Consider the following 19,741-nt stretch of genomic DNA (forward strand, 5'->3'; position numbering starts at 1 on the left):
TCCTCCTCCTCCTGTCCATTCTCATCATCCACAGGCATCTCACTGCACAATGCAATATTGTAGAGAATTTAGCACACAACAGCAATGCATGCAGAGAAGCTGAAGGCACGCTTGAGCCTCTGTAACCCTCAGATGAAAGTGGTGACTTTGGTTTGAGAGAATTTGTCCCATCGTGCACAAACGCAAATTTGTGAGTCCCACAATGCACAGTCTCACACATTCACAGGTTTTACTTTAAGTGATTGTTTTGGTTTGAGGAAGGGTTACATTGATTTGTTTGTGTGTACGGGCCCACAAAGCAATAGGTGTCAATTGAAGTGTTTTCTAGCCTGCAGGTTAGCTGGCCAGAGTGTAAAAGGTCTTTGATTTTAAAGGCAGAAATATCTTTAAGTGTTTAAGAGCCGAAGTCAGGTCCTACACAGCGGGTGTTTGACTGAACCTGACATTAAACAAGTTTAACCCCGATTCTGGAGGAATAACACGTGCAAAGTATTTCTTGAGCTGATCATGAATCATTTATCAGTGCTCCAAATGGACATCTTCTCCTTCTGATCCCAAAACAGGCATCGCAGAATTTATGAATGTGACATTGTTCCCGCGTTCAGATGCGTTAAAGGTGGACAGCTTGTCATAAATTATTAAATGATTTGACTCACCAAATGTTTAGGACAGCATTTCCCACTGCAAGTTCAGTTTCTGTAAACAGAAAGCGTGAGAAAAATCTGGCCATTAATATATTTGCAAGCATGTTTGTACTTGCAAAAAGGCAACTTTTCGACAACTGACCATTCCTCGTCACTCTGCCACACACCGTCTCTGTATCACGTTAACTTTTTATATTTTTCTGCTGAAAATAACCAAATCTAACAAAATATTTCGAGAGATCTTTCATGGGAAGATCCAAAAACCTGCCAAAAAACCTTGCTAAATTAGACTAGCACAAAGACTGGAAGTGGGAAAACAGCAAGCCTTACTATGCTAAAAAAAAATGCCTCCCAGCACCTCTAAACACACTATATAAATAAATGTGATATAGTGTGTTAATTAGTGATCTTCAGAGGAAGTGGCTGGGGAATTTTGTTATCTTTGGACACAGCTCAGGCTTGCTTTTCCCCCACTTTCTGTCTTTTGAGATCCGATAACCAAAGTAAACTGGCTTGTGGCTTTACCTTGCAGACATTAGATTTGTATTTATCATCTCATCTGACTCTCTAAGCATTTTATAGTGGTCTAAAAATATGTGCAACGATATGATTTGGTGGAGTAATTTGTTAAATCCCTTTTCCCCTGCTTTGCAGGGAGTTTATAAAAATTGTTTAAAGTTATAATAACCTTTAAATGATCATGTAGTAGTCTTTTTTTCCCCCATAATTATGTATTTAGTACCCTAGTGCTACGCTGATGCTCTCGTGTCATGCTGTAATACATGCTGTAATATGTTTACTATAAATGAGTATTTCATTTGATTGTTAAAAAGCAGCTCTTCACCAGATGTTACCTTGTTAAGGAAAGTGCTCAACACAGGTCATCATTTACATTTGACATTAAATGAGCCTTGACTCTATCAGATTTAGATTTCCTATTCTCAGCCCTGCATGATAAGAAACTGAATAGACTTCTGTGCCTGGAGTTAAGTATTTCAGACTGAAGCAAAACATAGACATAAAAACAGCTCATATAAACTACTGCTATGATTTGGGCTGAAAGAAGTAATGAGCTGTTTCACCCAATAATGTGTATCCAGCCAATGTGAAAGTTGGCGTTTAACTGTAAAAACATTTGTGATGGCTATTTGAGAAGAAGGAGGTGGGATTTCACATCCCTCCTACTTTGGTGTTTAATTCTTTACAGTATTTAGTATATCAGCTGGTGTGTATATTCTCACCTTAAGTATTTTTTTTTATTAATCTTTGTCTCACTGAGAAAGAAAATGGTTCAAATCTGGCCTTATAGGATTTTAAATACTAAGCTTTATCATTTGAGTGTATTTGCCTGGATTAATATTAGCCCCTGTGTAGCTCAGTACAGATACTACTAAGATACATGCTGTGCTATTTAAGAAACATGTGATATTTATTGATCCTGAGAGACTCGGGTACAAATGAAGCTGCAGTGAAGTTTAACCCAGGGATCATCCTGTATGATGAGGCTGACGTCCTGCTTTGTGAATATTCAGCGGCTAAGGAAGAGATGCTGACAGTGTTGCTAGGAGACCACACACAGCGACTAGTGTGAGAGGCTTGATTTCACCTCCCTCCCCCATTCTTGTAGTCTGGCTGCCTTTCACTGTTTTTTTTTCTATCCTCTCTCCCTTGCACTTGCCTCCATTTGCACATTCCCTCCGCTCCCATGCTCCCTGTCTCTATCTTCCCCTCCGTCAGTCTGTCTGGGCAGTACGTTTTCCGCCTAATCATATTCGTCTTCTTCCCCGTGTTGCTATATCAGTGATTCTCTATTTTGTTGGCTTCCCCCATTTTTCACCGTGCCCCCTCCTCTCTCTCTCTCCCTTTCCCGCTGCCTCGGTGTCTCCTCCTCTCCTAGCTGTGTGTGTTTCAGGCTGCTCATTCTTCCACTGAACGTTTTGCTCCATCCTCACGCACTGCCTCCTCACCGCCTCTCTCTTCTTCTCCTCCTCTCCTCTGTTTGTTTCTCAGGCTGTGCTGTCCAGTTCAGGTGCTGAGATACCATACAGATGTGGGCTGGAATGGCTTTGGTATTCAGGAGAGACCAAACAAAGTGAAGGATATGTATAGCGCACTGTTTCCTAAATATCTGATAAAGTGAGCCAAACATTTGGTGTTGAGAAAATCCTGATTTTTCCCCCTGATTTTCTTACCTATTGTCACAGATTGATTTAAATTATTCAATTATTTGCTACAACATGTTAGCAACATGTTAACTATCCAGCCTCTGCAAACGCAAGCACATGTGTTTTGTAGAAATTTTGCCCTTTTATCAGAGGCTATGCCAGTGTGATGATGTGTCCGTCCACTCTGCAGTCTTGCTGTCTCACTCACAGCCAGGTAAAGCAACACTGCTGGACCGCTTGCTGAGGTGGAGACTGGAGGGCAGAGGGCTGCAGCACAAAGCCTTCCAGTGCTGTGAATCCAGTAGCAGCTACAGAAGGAAAGGTTTTAGACATGAGATACCACAAAATGTACACCCAGAGTGAATCCCCTGACTGCATAATGTTTCACTCATAACCTTTGTTACACTCATAAATCACACTGTAAATGTTTTACAATGTGATATTTTACATAGGTGATTATGATGTGCCTCGATAAATTCCCGTTTCTCGATAGTAGTCATATTGGCGGAGCTTTTTCAGTTACTGCTATACACATACACACATAGAGGGTGTTTGAAGGGTGTTATGGGGGCCTTGAATATGTGTGTGTGATGTTTGCTTATGTGCATGAATGAGTAGTTTGCAGCGTTGCATGCAGATTGAGTTACGTGAATCATGGCTCCATCTGCCTCCTGGTTTTAATGAGGAATTCAAGCGACTCCTGACCCTACAGATGCTCCTGAAACAACTTCCTAAACGCTCTCAGTTTATTTGGGTTAGAAAGTGACTGTGGGGATTAATAGCAGGCACCCTATATGAGCATATTGCATGCTTTATGTGGCTTGTAAAAACAATATTTTGTAGCCTGGTCTGATGACACAAACCTGCCTGTAGATATATAAGATGCTGGTCTCGGTTCTTTTAGCTTGGCTAATTGTACACCAACCCACAGGGTGTAATGTGACAATTGTGGGGCTGCCTACTCAGCTGCCAGATCCTAGAAACCAAAATCAAAGCTCCATTTAACAAAAGCCCAACCTACAGTCACAGCTCCCTAACCTAATTAACATTGAGTCAGCAAACACGGCAGCAGCAGTGGTCGAGGTTGTGGTCAGAGCTGTGGGGTACAAGAATAGCAGTAGCCACGCTGACACACTGGATGACACACTGGGCTGTGACAAAAGAATCACACACAGGTACACAGATCAACATGCCACCTGGCCCAGGTGACAGCGCCTGCTGCTCTCACTGTGTGCTTTTTCTCTTTATAGTAAGATATAGCTGAGCTACTTCACTGACAGTGAAAATGGTGTGCAGACGATGGTAAACTGCTTAAGTTATTGAAAATATCTGCAGAATTAGGAAAACAACAGCACAGCTGCAAAGTGTCAATATATACTTTTTGATGTATTTTCATGCTGTGAGAAGCATCATAGGACCTTAATTGTAAATCGGGTCTCATTAAACTGGATTCACATGTGTTCCACCACATTTGATTCATATTGCTTTGTGAGAATATCTGATAATGCGAACCATTAAAATTACTCACCAGCTACACTGCAAACAAGCTTAGCTTAATAATGCATGTCATGTAAAGTGGCTGATTCAATTTAGTTCCCCAGCAAAGCTGTTTAACTCATGCTGATGCCAGGGGCACCGACGATACCACTTGAGTGTCCACCATCAAAACACATTCTATTTCTATTTGTGGTGGAAAAACACTAGCATCGTGCATCAGCTGACATCTGCTCTTTTCTTAGCCAATTGCGTTACACACTCACGTTCTCCAACATGAAAACACTGTTGGACTCCCAGATATCTGCCCCACAACAAGCCTGACTTCACATGGAGGGAGCGTGAGTAGGAAGCTGTGCATGCACTACATATGACAAACCACATTACTTTCTGGCTAGTAGACAGGCTTAGATAGGCCATCCCAGGGCCTGCAGCCAAAGATGCTCTGCAGCTGATTTACCATGCTTACTCAAATATTCATAACTGGATAATGAAAATATAAATAGTTTTCATGTGATACACTAGAGGCAGGGGTAAACAATGCTGCAACCTCCATCATCATCATCATCATCATGCATCACCGTGTCTTCGCTATGACGGCTGCCAGGTAGAGTAATGGGCAGGACTGTTCACTATGACACAATGAGCGTGATAAGCAATGACTCCCTTACAACTTTTGCCAGTAATTTGGAGTTGATTATTTATGTTGCCACATCAAAAAAGTAATCACTGTCAATCTTGTCATCTGCATGCAGGCTGGAAAGTTATTAAACTTGTTGGGGTTTTTTTAAAAAATGATTAATGAGCTCCTGTTTTCTCTTGTCTAAAGGAGGGCTGCCTGTGACATACATTGCCATCCCCTGAGTCCTCTTCTATACCATGAGCTCTGGCTCTGCCCAGGATGTGGCAGTCGAGCATTTCCTGCGTGACATAGAGAGGCGAAGCAAGCGGCTACACTGCGCTGTGATAGGTTGCGAGGAGGAGCGATCCCACAGCGACATGAACCTGCTGTATCGTAAGAGCCGGTTGGACTGGAGGCAGAGAGACCAAGAGGGAAGTAAAAAGAGGTGAGTGGATTACAATAGGGTTCAGTTCAGTGGAAATATAAGCCTCTTAGCCAGTGTGAACGAGTTTAATTTTCAAAATCTTAATTCCAGGCACTGTTCGTGAAGTCAGAAGGGTTCACCTGGAAGTGAATCTCATAGATTTGCATAGCGGCAGTTCATGATGAAGTTAAAACGGTCTTTAGATGAGATAAATTAGTAGAGCTGAATTGCACAAGGCAAAAACGGGGCAAAAACACAGATAGAAATGAGAAAATTGAGTTATTGCGTAATTTCTGAATGCATACACTACAGTATTATAGTACATGGATACGAAATCAAATGGTTTTTGGCAGTAACATGTTACATAAATCTGGGCCATTCATTCTTTCACTGTTTTTTAAGAAGCAAGTGTGAGGATTTATAGGTTGACTAATGTACATTTCACGCACACGCCCCCTTCAAATTCTGCAGGCCTCCAGCTTTCAGAAGCAAAAGAGTAAACAAGGAATAAAGAAAAGAGATTTTAGAAAAAATTAATACATTTAAATTAGTGCTTTTTCTTAAGTACATAATTCTGCACATGGACGTCTCGTTAAAGATGGACACATTCACCGTGATGTCACCAATTAAATCTGAAGCCCCAGGTAGAGCATTTTGGCTAATCTGACAGAGAAACCAGTAACGCTGGTCACTGACTGGCACTTGTTGCTTTTTTTTCTCTCTTTTTTTTTTACACTGAATTAAAAAATGAGTTACAAAATTGACAGATAGAATAGAATAGGCTATGTTTTCTTTGAATGTTTGCTTTAAAATCTGTTTTTAAATCAACTATTGAGACCACAAATTGCTGAAAGCGTTGCAGAATAGTGTTCCTTCCCATAGACTTTAACCCAGTCACAGTTCTTTTTGTAAACAGAGCACTGAACACCTGCTGGCTATAAGAAAGAATACAAGTTTAACTCTTTATCCTACTAGGAATAACCCTTAAAGCTCTTTTCTGAACGGAGAGGTTTCTGTCATATTTCAGGCCTGCTTACAGAACAAAATGAATCAGACATTAGGGCATCAAATGTTGTCTTTATGGCAGGTAAGCGTTAAGGCCCTTTTGTATTGGTTTCATGATTGAGACGTGCAGGATAGGTAGATCTTTTATTTTCAGACTATGAGGTTACTGAATGCTTCTTCTGCAGCTGCTAGATTTCACTGTAGCATTGAGGACTTGCTGCTGAAAACTGTGCAGTGTGTGTTCAAGGCTATAATTTCTCCCCCCAGTATAACACAGTTAGCTGCTGATGCATCAGCTCCAGACTCTTTTTTTTTTAAACATCTTCCAGCAGAAAAGCAATCATAGTAAATCAAGCAAAGAAGTGCAATGTCAACAATATTTAAACTTTAGTCCCAGATAATTCTGTGATTTTTCAGCCCAGTATAAGTTGTTTATTATTTTTGTAGCATTGCAGTAGTATCAGAATTAAGATCAGATTTGTATTTAGATACAAGAAGAAAGAAGAGACTCAAATCCCCAAACAAGCAAATTAATTCAAGCACTTTTCAAAAGGGTCAAAACAGACCTAATGTCATCACACTCACATGACAGCATTGTGCTGAAAAGCCTGTGAGTGAGTGATCTTGTGTATCTGAGCATGTGGTTTGGGGGCAGAAGGAAGGATGTGCTGTTCAAATGTGAGTCACCTATAACTAACCGAATTCAGCACGGGGTTCGGGCTATTTGTGCTCGAGAGGAGAAGGAGAGCATCAAAGACAACAATTCAAGTTTGTTTAGATGTGCCGTCCACTGCTTTATGACTCACGGCGGTAATTGGAGGCCCTCGTGTTGGCAGCGGAGATCAACGCCATGGCAGCATCAAGCCAGTGAAGGTGTAGGGCAGCAAGTAGGACAACGGGACACGATGAGTGATGAAAGCAGAGCCGAGTGGGGCCAGAGGAGCAGAGGTGGAAGCGGGACATGACCGGTGATAATTACGAACAGGACAGGGTCAGGGATAAAACTGCACAGGGACAAAAGGGGTGAAAACCGAACGGACTTAAGGGAGGACAGCAACTGCAGACCTGGCTGGAGAGTGAAGGAGACGGAAAGAGAGGAGGGATAAAGGAAGCTGTGCACTGGCAGACAGTTTAACATCCCGAGGCTCCCAGTAGAGAAATCATATGAAGCGCAGGCGGCTGTGGAGATGCAAATGGTAAATAGGTGAATTTTAATATGAGTTTTAAAAATAGAGACAGTTCCTTATGACACAAGGCATATGAACAATTCCCAGTCGTGACAACTGTAAATAGTTTTTAATAAATTCTTGAGCTGATTTGGAAGTGTTAGTGGTCTGGTAGAGGGAAAGCCTGGCAACTCATAGGACGAGAGGAGGGGTACACACTGGACAGGTCGACAGTTGTTGGTTAAAGATATTTAAAAGTTGCTCTGAATAGACGACTCATTCATTTCTCTCAAAAAAGCACTTTGTTGTGTCTGTCAGCACGGCCTCATGATAGTAGAAAAACTTAAAAAACATAAAAGAAGAGGTGACTGTCTACAGTGACACGCACAGACAGAGACAGCTGTTGTCACCTTGTGGAAAATTCAAAGACTTTATTCACTATGTGGTTATTTAATGTCACAGAGGGAAGACATGTTTTATCCTTTAGTTGCTTTAGGGGTGTTTAAAACTCTCTCACATGCTAGTAAACAGCATGTGAGAGAGCTAGCTGCTAGTAAACAGCCCTGTAATAATATCATTAAGAGAATCAATAGACAACGACTGCCTTTCATTGCTTTGGTTAAACCACAAGGCACTTTCACTTTTTGTATAATTTTCTTCTGGTGACAGAAGAAGAATCGGATCACTTTGAAAGCACGCTGGTGACAACCCATAACTTAAGGCAATCAATTAAAGTGTCGCATACTGTGTCAGATATGTCACTGAGGTCCAACAGAATGAGGACAGACACACGCTTAGAGTTCAGCATTAACCCCTGACTTTAACGACAGACGACTTGACTGCTCTGATTTGCCTTCGAACCAGATCTGATGTTCTCAAAAATAACATTCTTCCAGGTCTAATTCAGGTGTTTAAACATAACCCGCTCTTAAACCTTGCCTCCAAATGAAAAGGTGAATTAGAAACAGGGCTATATGCTGCTACAGGGGTAGGATGATATGAACTGGATTTCTTCAGCGAACGCTTTATCGCCACAGTTATCGAAGCTTTTGGGAATATCTTGCACTCTGAGAAGGAGATGGAGGTAGTATTCAAGAGTCTGTTCGTACATTAATCTACCAAAGGTGTGGTTCAAAGGGCGAAGCAGATGACATCACCTGCTTCTTCTTCTTCTTCTTTCTAGTGCTTGCTGGGATCAAGACATTAAATTTATCTGCTGGCAATCATACCATTAAGAAAAAGCAGGACAGAGGATGTTATTACAGCATAAAGACTGTTTATGGAAATTGTTTTGACCAATATTTCTGTTAGTCTTGTATTCATGATAAAAAAAAAATCGCATTTGCACAGGAATCATATTGTGCCTTTAATTAACGAGAGCTCATTGTCCTGAAATGGCAAGCTTCATCTCATTCTCCAGTACAGATTTTCATTTAGTGAGGTTTAGAAGTGATGAAAGGCAGATTTTGTAACCTTTCGACAGAGCCGGGCTAAGAGTTTCTCCCTCTTTATAGTAAGATAAGCTAACCAGCTGCTGGCTGTAGCTTCATTTCTAAAATGCAGATATGAAGGTGGTATTGATCTCATTTAGCCCCCGCAGATTATGAGCTTAATGCGAAGCAGCAAGAAAGGTAAAGCAAATATAGAAGTGGGAGTCCTGATACTTTGTGAACCGCTGAGTCTGGTCTCATTTTGAAGCTGTTGGAAGCTCCTTCCTTTAGATGGAAATAAGAAAAAAAAACACACACACACTTCAGTCAAAAAGCGCAGCTCAGCCTCTTTTCTGGGCTTAATTTGGCCCTGTTGTATCTGTGTCGATTGTGAAGAGTTCTCCGCATGTCTCCGCAGGCATTCAAGGGGATAAAGATACATGTACAATGCGCTCTGTTCCTCTAACACACTTATATAAACACACACTGCCTCACACATGAAGAAGGAAAACAGAACCCTCTTTTTTCTCCACGAGCAGCCTCATTGCATTTTCTGCTGCTTGAAATGTTGAATGCAAATCGAAAGCCCCATTTGTCTCCTGTGCTTCACAGGGATTGAAACTGAACTAAAAGAAAGCGCTGCAAGGCCCATAGTTATATGTCACAATTAACTACTAGGCTGAATAATTTACAGTACTGTGCAAAAGTCTCAAGTGCACCTCCCTCCCCCTCCCACACACACAGTTCTTTATGTTTTGCTTCCAAGGAGCCAGAATTTCTTGTCATTTTGTTAATTCTTTAAGTGGTCTTGACCAATAGTTCTCCTGACTTTCTGACGGTCTTCCAAAGTTGTTTTTTGGACATTTTCTCCCTCTGTTTTTCTGTCCATTCCTTGTACCTGACCATTTTCAGAGGAATGTTTTCATTTGTCTTTTTTAAGGTCTGTGTTAAATGTCCCTTAACATGGACCTGCGAATCATTCAAGTATAAAAAGCTACCTAACCTAAGACATAAACCAAAGATTTGTCTGCACATGACATACAACTTTGGAATGAACCTATTTTAAATTGGGTCTTTAGGCACTTTGTTACTACCAGCCTGTTGCAGAAACACATAGTTTGTTCCCATTTCTTTAGCTGAATGTGTGAAAAATGTCAAATATAACACAGTTAGGCTTAAAATAGCATTTTTTTGCACCACAAGATGATTCCAGAAGAGTTAATCACTGAAAGCCTGGCACATCTTGGCATGGTGTGGTAAAAAACATGGTATGTTTTTGAGGAAACTAGACAAGTGGATGACAAAAGAAGAAGTGGCAGACCTGAAAATCATCTATGGCACTCAGTATCTGAAAGTCATGTCTCTAAAAAATAGAACAAATCCAGCAAAGACCTGACATAGCACCTGAGAGATACAGTACATCTGGCCCTTCAGTGGATCCATCTACTGTTCACTGAAACAATCAGAAGTGGTCTCCGTGGAATGGTGGCTGTCAAGAAGCAATTTTTAAGGAAAGGACACAGGAAACAAGGAGAAAAGGCTGAGATATTGGACACACGACTCAAATTGTGTGTCAAGTGACTGAAATATTGCATATTGGATATGCATCCATATTTAGTCATTTTTGGTTCAAATTATTTTTAATATGTACAGAGTTGGTCAGGAGAGAGTTAAAATAGTGAGATTCTACAGTCATTTGTAAAACATGGTGGAAGCACTGTCTTGGTTTGGAGCTGCCAGTGGTGCTGGAGATGCAGTCAAAAGATCCATGTTGATGCACATATGAACATACAAAAGTATCGTCAGATTGAGATTCACCATGCAATGCGTTCTGGAAAGCATCTGATTACGAGGAGCTTAATTTTTCAGTATGAAAGTAATAATAGTGCAATAAAAGCACATCTGAAAGAAAAAAAACACACAGTGGCACACAATCAGTCTCGGATTTGCCTCCACAGAGCTGGACCTCAATACTATTGAAGCAGTGTGGGAACAATTGGTGGGATCAAAACAAAGGGCAGCCAACGTCCCAAAAGAGCTTTGAATGTCCTACAAGAAGCCTGGAGAACTACTCTCGTAGACTACTTGAAGAAATGACAAGAAAGCTTTTGCCTATTTACATTTTACGTAGCAAAATATAAAGGAATGAGAGGTGCAACATCTGGTGATCTCAGACATTTAGACAAAATATGAATACAACCTTCTAAATATGCTCCTCGTTTTTTTGTGTGTTTTTTCTTCTGTGACATTAGACACACAAAATTCTATCACACGTGTGAATGTTTTTTCCTAGTGTCAGTGCTGTGGTTTTGCTCATGATGTTATTGACTAAAGCAAATACTTTTACTTCGATCACAGTTGGCCAAAGACTTATCTCGTGTTTCTCTGAGGAAGAAGAAGATGACTGAGACAGCTTTGCTTTTTACAGTGTAACTAGTGTTTTGTGTGAAGATGTGCTGTTCAGACTCGATCACAGACTGCAGAAAAACACTTGAATCCTGTTGTGGTAACTATATAAGAGACATATGGCATTTTTATACATGCCCTGCAAATATGTAAGTTACCCCAAAGAAAAAATGCTACTCCAACTACTGCCCACTTTAGTGAAATGCTGCTGTATTCTCTCAGATTTTGTTTTCTTTGTCAGTTTCATTTTTTTGCTGCAGTAGCTTGTGTCATTGATGATTTCAAAGAGCAAGTATCAAACACCAGAAAATCACAACTGTTCCCATGGTAACAGATGAAATGCTTCTAGTGATCCTGAGAGCAGAAAACAGATGTAGGTTGAATATATAAACATATTAAAAAAGAGAGAGATAAGCAAAAAATAAAAATAAAAATAAGGGAATTCCAGTGGCAGAGTGCACACGAGTACTTTGCTTATGACAAGGCAATTGGTTTCTAATTGAATGTGTCTGAAGGGTAAGCACACATTGAGGAATACAGATGTGAATGCAGAAAGGTAAAGGAGCCTCCAGGGTGTTTTTCTCAGCAGCAGACGCCCTGCAGGCATTTCTTTATTGCAAAGACGATGTCTGTAGACCAAAGAGAGAGTGAGGAAAAGGGGAGGTCAGTATAAGGAGTATTACATGACTGTTTTACATTTCTCTAAGATTTCTTCATGCTACAGTATCTTTCCTCTGTTAACACTTTCTTGACCTGGTTCCTTGATTCCAGCTCCACGCAAAATGACCCCTCAGCTACTGTTGGCAAAGTCAGAGACCTGGCTTCTTTCCGACGGCACTTCCGAATGGGTTTCATGACCATGCCTGCCTCCCAGGACCTGTCCCCTCACTCCTGTGCCTCTGCCATGGCGCCGCGCTCGCAGTCCTGCCACGCTGTCGGAGCCGGAGATACAAGTCTAGAGAACGGAGATTACTCAGACACCCAATCTCAACACGGCGGCCGCTGCCCTCCAGCCAAACCCAAACGCCACCCCAGTACTCGCCTGAGCTCCTCGTCTGCTGACAGCAGAGGACCTCCTCCTGAGACACCACCTCCCCCTCCACCCACTCACTCCCAGGCAAAACACTCAGAGAAGAAGAATGGTAGGAAATGTGTTTTCAGGTGCATATTTTACAGAGAAAATTATGTTTTCTTTTTAAATTGCTTTTTTTTTTTTTTTGTCCCCTGCAGCCATGAAGAAGTCTGACTCTGGAGAGATTGGAACAAAGAAGGTGCCTCCTTTAAAGCCCAAGAGAAGTCCCAGCACCCAGCTTTCCTTTGACCCTCTTCCTCCACGTGTGCCTCCTTCTGCCACATCAATGCCCTTTCAGGCATCAGACTCTCAGATTCAGACAGGAGATGGGGATGATGAGCCAGTCTATATTGAAATGGTGGGCCAAGTGTTCACCAGAGACAGTCAGACGGCCACACCCCACCCTGTAACCCCTGTGGCCACAACACCGGACTCTGACTCAGACCAGAGTGAGGCAATCTATGAGGAGATGAAATACCCAATGCAGGAGGACAGGGAGTCCCACAGACACCTCCCCTCCAAACACGAGAAACTGAAAACCTCTAAACACTTTCATGTGACACCTTCTTCTGCCAGCAGCTCCTCTTCGCTGCCACGCCCATCTTCTTCTTCCCCTTCCTATTCCAAACCCAAAGCTACTGTATCAATCTCCCATTCATCTCCTCTGCCTGCCTCTGCATCCTCCACCCCAGTGCCCCAGGTCCTCTCTGCCAGCCCCCACACGCCACGAGCTCCTACACCCTATCTGCTGCAAGGGAATAAATCGGAGCAAGAATCAAACACAAAGATCCCAGCGCCTTTCCCCAACCTTCTACAGCACCGGCCCCCGCTGCTCGCCTTCCCTCAGCCTGCAGCAGCCTCCAGCGGGGTCGGGGTGCAGAACAAGTCATCTGCTTCCACTAAAATGGGAACTCAGACATCAAGCGCAACAACGCAAGCGAGCACCTCTTCCTCTGCCTCTTCTAATATTCCTGTATCCCTGTCGGGCTCCAAGGAATCATCAGGAGGAAGTGCAGCGCAGCAGGACAAGCACAGCAGAGACTCCCAGTTAGGCCCAGCTCCTGGACTGAGAGCCAGGAGTCACTCCACGCCCCTTCCTCCTTCCTCTAAATCCACCTCCCCCTTTTCCCATCACCATCATCACCCTCACCATCGCCCCTCACACTACCATCACTATCGGAAGCCAGAAAGAGGAGATTCTCCTGCGCCGACCAAGAGCAGCTCCCAAGCTTCTAACCAGGCCACAGTCCAGACACAAACCTCAAGTACAGGCAAGGAGGGCAAGTCAGTTAGCTTCCTCCTGAAGTCTGATAAGGGTGAGAAGGATAAAGACAGGGACAAGGACAGAGACAGGGACCGAGACAGAGAAAGGGATAGGGGTAGAGGAGACAGGGACAAGGAAAGAGACAGAGACAAAGAGAGAGACAAGGACAGAGATAGAGACCGGGATAGAGATAAGGAAAAGGACAGGGAAAGAGACAGAGACAGAGAAAGGGATCGTGATAGGGAAGGAGGTCCACACTCTTTACAGTTGGACATCACTACCAGCACGAGCAGCCAAACGCCTCAAAGCAGCACCAGCTCAACCCCCACGCCATTATCCTCATCCCAGCGTCCTCACTCTCGCCCACACCTCCGTTCTCACACGCCTCACGGCCTTCCAGCATACAAGCCGCCCTCCTCGGACAGCCCCTTGCTATGGACCTACCCCTCCGGTGGCTTCAGGAGGCCCCCGGCTTATGAGAGCTTGAGAGGCAGCTCTCAGACTCCATCTCTGCAGCAGCCCTCGAGTCTTACTGGTATTGGTGAAGTTGCGTCCAAGAGCAATGGAGGGTCTGCATCCCTTCAGTCTAAAGTTGGCTTCATGCCTTGGGACAGCAGTGCCAGTTTATCTGCCGATGACGGGACTTACTGGCCTATGCAGAGGAAATTGTCCTTCAGTCACGGCAGCAGAGAGACAGAGAGTAAGTCAGAGGTTATTTTTTTTTTATTACAAAGTGCAAATGCCATTAAAAATAAGGTTCTGTCAATCCTGTATTCTTTTCCTTCCCCTCTTTCAGAGGATGAAGGGCGGGCATGGAACGGTAGTGCTGATGCCCTGTTAAGGACGGACAAGGAAGAGCTTGGAATAGGGTCTCGGGGAGGCCATTCGGGCATCCCAGTCCACTTCAGTGGGTCCACAAGCAGGGCTCTTGGACACAGTGAGTCACTGGCTGGTGTTGACAGCAGCCTAGGATTCAGAGCTCTGCCCAGGGTAGGGCTGCCTCTTCCCTGCCAGACCTTTCCTGCCTGTCGCAATGGAGGTAGGGAAACACCCTGTTTTTTTGTGTTTTTTTTTTAAACAAGCTTATATTTTAATTAAATTTAGTTATCAGGTCTAAACATTTAATATATTATAATTTATATAACAGGTAAGCCCCTTATTAAAAGGATATTATCAATTGTGAGCAGTCACATTTCTGGATTCGACTGCATCCTTTCTGTGGAATTTTGCGTTAACTGTCTTGGAATGTGCAAATATTTTGGAAAACAAATAATCCTGTTTTTATCTTATTTTGGTACCATTCGAAAAGACAATAATTGCTGAATCAGGAATAAACTCTAAAATAATAAATTTTTGGTAAGTAGACAGTAACTGTTTAGTACCTTAAATAATGCCCACCAAGTGTTCGTGTCGCAGATCAAAAGTCTAGCCACATAACATAGCTCTGTGTGCTGAAATGAAGTTCTATCCATCTGCTCCCATTACCAGGCACACAATGTAATGTTTGTTTCCTTACAGAAGTGGGGCGGCTGGGTCGCTCCTCCTCTGCTGCTGGAGTGAGACAGGTGGGTGGAGGAGACGTTCAGAGACAGAGCAGTCTACCAGCACGAGAAGCCCTGAATCAGGTGAATGCACTGTATTATATTCACAAAGCCTTAAAACTACAGTTTCTTTTACCGTCATCCCAGGTAGATTTGAGAGTGAACATTAATATTGTTCTCATTATTACTTCCCCTACTGCTAGAGACACAGCCCCTGCAGATCTATTTTTAGCTGGTAGATATGCCCACTGAGCAGAATAAGGTTCTGGCCTGCCTCAAAAAAAAAAAAAAATCCCAGAAAGGTATATGACGTAGGTTAGTGCTCAATCAGTAAATCAGAGGCCTTTGCGGGTTAGAGAACATGCTGTACTCTGTTTTGAGAGGTGAACTGCAGTCTTCTAGCAGCACATTTCACCCGGTTTCTGGCTCCATAGCAAGTGCTGACGCAGTTTGAGTGTGCTGCAGAGACTGTCTGCATGTGTCTGGTTGACCCTCCCTCAAACTGTAATAGATGCAGCAGGACTGCATCCTGGTGGCTGTCTGCAGGAACTGCAGTTTTTTTTTCCTACATGTGTGAGGACTGGCTGTTACTGGTAACACCACTGGAGTAATCATGTAGGTTTATAAATGAAAATATTATCATATGATAAATGACTAGATGAAGGCACTAACTTGACTTTTCCCCCTTTGCGTTCAGCTGCATAGTTTGGCCCAGCCTCAAGTACCCTGCAGTCCCAGCAGTCCCAGTGGTCCCGGTGTGTCACGGCAGCAGCAGCAGCAGCTTCAGCTTCACCACCAGCAGCTGCAGTTAAAGCAGCAGCTTCAGCAGCTTCAGCAACAGCACCACCTGCAGCTGCAGTTCCAACAGCTCGCCCAGTTGGCACAGGGACAACCTGTTGTCAGTGGGGGCACCACCCCATCCACATCGCAGACCCAGAGAGACGGAAAGCTGCTGGAAGTCATTGAGCGTAAGCGCTGCCTTTGCAAAGAAATCAAGGCACACAGGCGTCCTGACAAAAGCTTGTGCAAGCAGGACAGCATGCCCATCCTCCCTAGCTGGAGACGGACACCTGAACCTCGTAAGACTGGCACACCTCCCTGCCAGAGGCCACAGGCCGTTGTGTGGGACACAGCTATCTGACGCGGAAGTCAAGCCAGCGAGTACGGCACCAGAAGAGATGAGCTGAAGATGGCAGAATTATGAATGAGAGTAAAAATGGATATAGAAACTAGAAAATTCTTTAAATGGCTTTGGTGATATAATTACCACCAGGGAACGGGAAACTATGGACCAAGAACAAAACCCTTGATAGCATTTTTATTGTGTGATAAACTGATCTGTGAACAGTAACTGATGAATGGTACTGGAGACTCTGAACCCATCTGAGGGGAAAAAAAACAAAAAAATGCTTATCAAGAGGTGAAGAATAAGAAGTATTACAATCAAACTACATGAATTTCTTACAAATTGGATTTGTATCTGCTCTGTATTATGTAGTACACTATGTAAATGTGTTCTAATTGCCAATGTTTTTTGCCACAAAACACCAGTATTATTGCTACAAAAGGAAGACGCCAACTAACTAATAATTAGCGGGTTGTTTTCTGAAGTCGGTGTTGCCAAATTTCTTCCTGACTACTTGATACATAAATTGTGTATTTTCGCCAACAAGCAGGTGTCCAACACGCTTAAAAACTACTCTGTGGATGAGAAAAGGCAAGACTCATAGATAAGTTGCTGAAGTGTTTCTTGAAATTGTGAATGTATATGAGATGTCTTGGTATCAATAGATTGTCATTGTGGATGCAAATAATCATCACCGAGGAGTAAAAGCTACCTACTGTATCTGTTTGCATATTTGTAATGTAAATCTATTTACTTTCTCAACGTTTCTGCAATTTTATAGCAATATCCTCCCGACGCTGGAGCAACATAATTAAAACTTGTGTCAACTAGCCTACAATACATATCTAAGACTTGAAGAAGTCATATTTACTGTGTCATTCTCTGCATGTCATGATAGACATACAGTATTGTAAAAAAAAACAAAAACAAAAAAACCCCAACTGAAATAAAAAAATTAGTGTAGAGATGATCATGGCAAACTTTTACATACAGCAAATCTTCACTATGATAACGTGTGGTTGTATAAAAAGCTGAATATGTTGTTTGGGGGGAGTGGGGGTGGGGGTGGGTCCTCATTAGGAAAAAATTAATAAATAAATAGGTGACAGATGGCACATGCTGTGCAGTCCAGCCAAATATAGATACAGATCAATGGTACAAAAAAAATTTCATCGCTCATGCTTATCCACAGTTGCACATTAGTGATTGTTCCACCACACCGAAAAACAGGCACTCAACACCCATCAACACAGACTGTGCAATATGGTGCAACTGATAAGACTGTGAGTATTGATCACCTCAAACAGAATGCTGGAACAATCTGCACAAAACATTGTATACGCTTAGGACAAGTTAAACCCTAATGTACTGTAAATAGATATGTACAACTCTATTGAAAATGTAGCAATTATTTCCATTTTCATACTTGTAATCAATACATATTATGTAGCATATATTGTATAAACATAACTTTGTTCACTTGTTTTTTCTAAAAGAATTAAGTACTTTATCTGCTGCAGCCAGTCCATGCATTACTTATAGTTCTACTAATAAACAGTAAGCCCTCTAAAGAAAGGCACAGCCCAACAGTTGTTTATTTCAATTTATGCAAGACTCCCTTTAAGCTGTGTTATTGATTTATTTATGCCCTTTTTCTACATCCATTTTTATTTGTGTACAGATTTCAACAGCCCGTTGTCTTGACATCTTTGAATACTTGCTGCTATCTTGAACTACTGGTGTTGTTCACTCAACTATACAGTGTTACCATGAGAAACATTATTAATATAGTGCTTATTGTGAGATATTTGTTTTGGGTTTATTTTTATTTATTATTTTGGTTTTCTTTCTTTCTTTTGTTTTTCCTTTCTGAAAGCCACGTGAAATGAAGTTCGTACCTTAAAGAGTGAGCCCGTCTGTAATAGTATTAAGGCGCTTGAATGTCTCTTGGTTGTTGTCGTTTTTAATGATAGTAAGCACCAAACTGTACAGTACAGTACACCCAGTGAAAAGAAGACCTATCTAAGTGTTTGAGAGTCACTACTTGGCCTTTTTTTGTTTTAGCTCCACCTGCTCGTGTTTGAGGATCAGAGTCCGTTTTCAAGCAAACACAGGCCAGGCTGAAGGAAATGGGCAAGTGCAATGCATGCAGAGATTCCTTACACTGAAATGCTCCAATGATTCTTACTATTGTGCCCAATTTTGATTGCCGATACCAAGTAATCACCTTACTATGATTCCTTTTCACGGACTGATATGGAACCCTCGGTATCATTTCCAGAATAGTTTACAGAAGCTGTTGGTTTTGTGTGTCTTCTAAAAACAGTGGCCATTATATGAGTGCCATACTATATTGATATGGTAAGATACGGTGTACCTTGGAAATCACTGTAGTGCTATATTTGCATTGATATTGTCATTGAAAATAAATTTTATATAATGAACTTTACACAACAAACACATGTTGTTTTCATGTTTTCACGGCACATTCTGTTGTGTCTTCGTGCATGTGATAATCCAGTCAGCTCTTTAAGATAACACATACATGTGATAGCCATTTGACTCAGTAACCCGTGACGTGTCCTTTATCATTTGGATTTAACAGGGATTTCACATTTTAACCTCAGCCATGTGAAAATGAAAGCACACCCTGTTTCAGTTCTAAGGTTCCGTGTATCAGGACATTAAAAAATCATCTGGTCCTTACAAAGTTCTACAAGTATGTAAAAAGTGTGGACATACTGAGTGTGTCCACGTTTTTGACACTTGCTGTATAACTTCAGATGAAAAACACATGTTGCACAGTGTCATTATTTAATTTTTAACAAAATTAAGCTAAAATGTCAATCCAAAGCGAGTACCTTAGTACACCCTTACTGTTTCCATACTGATTATGAAGATAAGTAGCAGCCAGGTGCTGCTAATCGAATGCACTTCATTAACTAATCATGAGCAAGTGTGAGCACCTCTGTAAAAGCAGAGGTTTTGGTAGTTTGGAGCATTAAACCACAGGGCCTCTGGATGTCCTTTGACAGAGGAGACTAAAGTGGACATATTGGTTGTAATGCACTGCACTGTGCTTAGCAAAAACCAAACACAGCAAATCAGCAGCAACACCTCATACCAACTGTCAAGTATGGCGCTGAACAAGAGATGATTTGGCCTGTTCTCCAGTTACAGGACCTGGGCACCTTGCAGTTGTCGAGTTGACTATGAACTCATCTTTATAACAAAGTACTCTAGAGTCAAATGTGAGGTCATCGATCTGACAGCTAAAGCTCCAGATTCTAATAAGTTATACGGAAATATTTAGAACTGAAAGTGGGTGTCTGTATATTTTTCATGTGTAAACGATGTTAATTATGTATATATAGGGTTTAAT

At 42.1% G+C, this 19,741-nt stretch overlaps 1 protein-coding gene across 8 annotated transcripts in view; it reads left to right on the forward strand.

Annotated features, from left to right (window-relative positions):
* nyap1 (neuronal tyrosine phosphorylated phosphoinositide-3-kinase adaptor 1) overlaps positions 1 to 18,817 on the forward strand; it is a 28,392-nt gene extending 9,575 nt beyond the window's left edge. For 2 of the 8 annotated variants that reach the window (XM_025911011.1, XM_025911009.1), the window contains exons 2-7: positions 2,655 to 5,370; positions 12,128 to 12,498; positions 12,587 to 14,392; positions 14,489 to 14,731; positions 15,211 to 15,317; positions 15,931 to 18,817. In XM_025911011.1, coding sequence (XP_025766796.1) covers positions 5,183 to 5,370; positions 12,128 to 12,498; positions 12,587 to 14,392; positions 14,489 to 14,731; positions 15,211 to 15,317; positions 15,931 to 16,374 — 3,159 coding nt within the window. In that variant the 5' untranslated portion in view covers positions 2,655 to 5,182 and the 3' untranslated portion in view covers positions 16,375 to 18,817. Of the gene's footprint in view, positions 1 to 50; positions 191 to 2,654; positions 5,371 to 12,127; positions 12,499 to 12,586; positions 14,393 to 14,488; positions 14,732 to 15,210; positions 15,318 to 15,930 lie in introns of those variants that run through there. The other 6 variants (XM_025911015.1, XM_005472030.4, XM_025911013.1 and 3 more) reach the window with 5 other exon arrangements.
* Positions 18,818 to 19,741: the final 924 nt, after the last annotated feature.

This window comes from Oreochromis niloticus, linkage group LG10 (assembly GCF_001858045.2).
Source record: "Oreochromis niloticus isolate F11D_XX linkage group LG10, O_niloticus_UMD_NMBU, whole genome shotgun sequence".
NCBI classification, from domain to species: Eukaryota; Metazoa; Chordata; class Actinopteri; order Cichliformes; family Cichlidae; genus Oreochromis; species Oreochromis niloticus.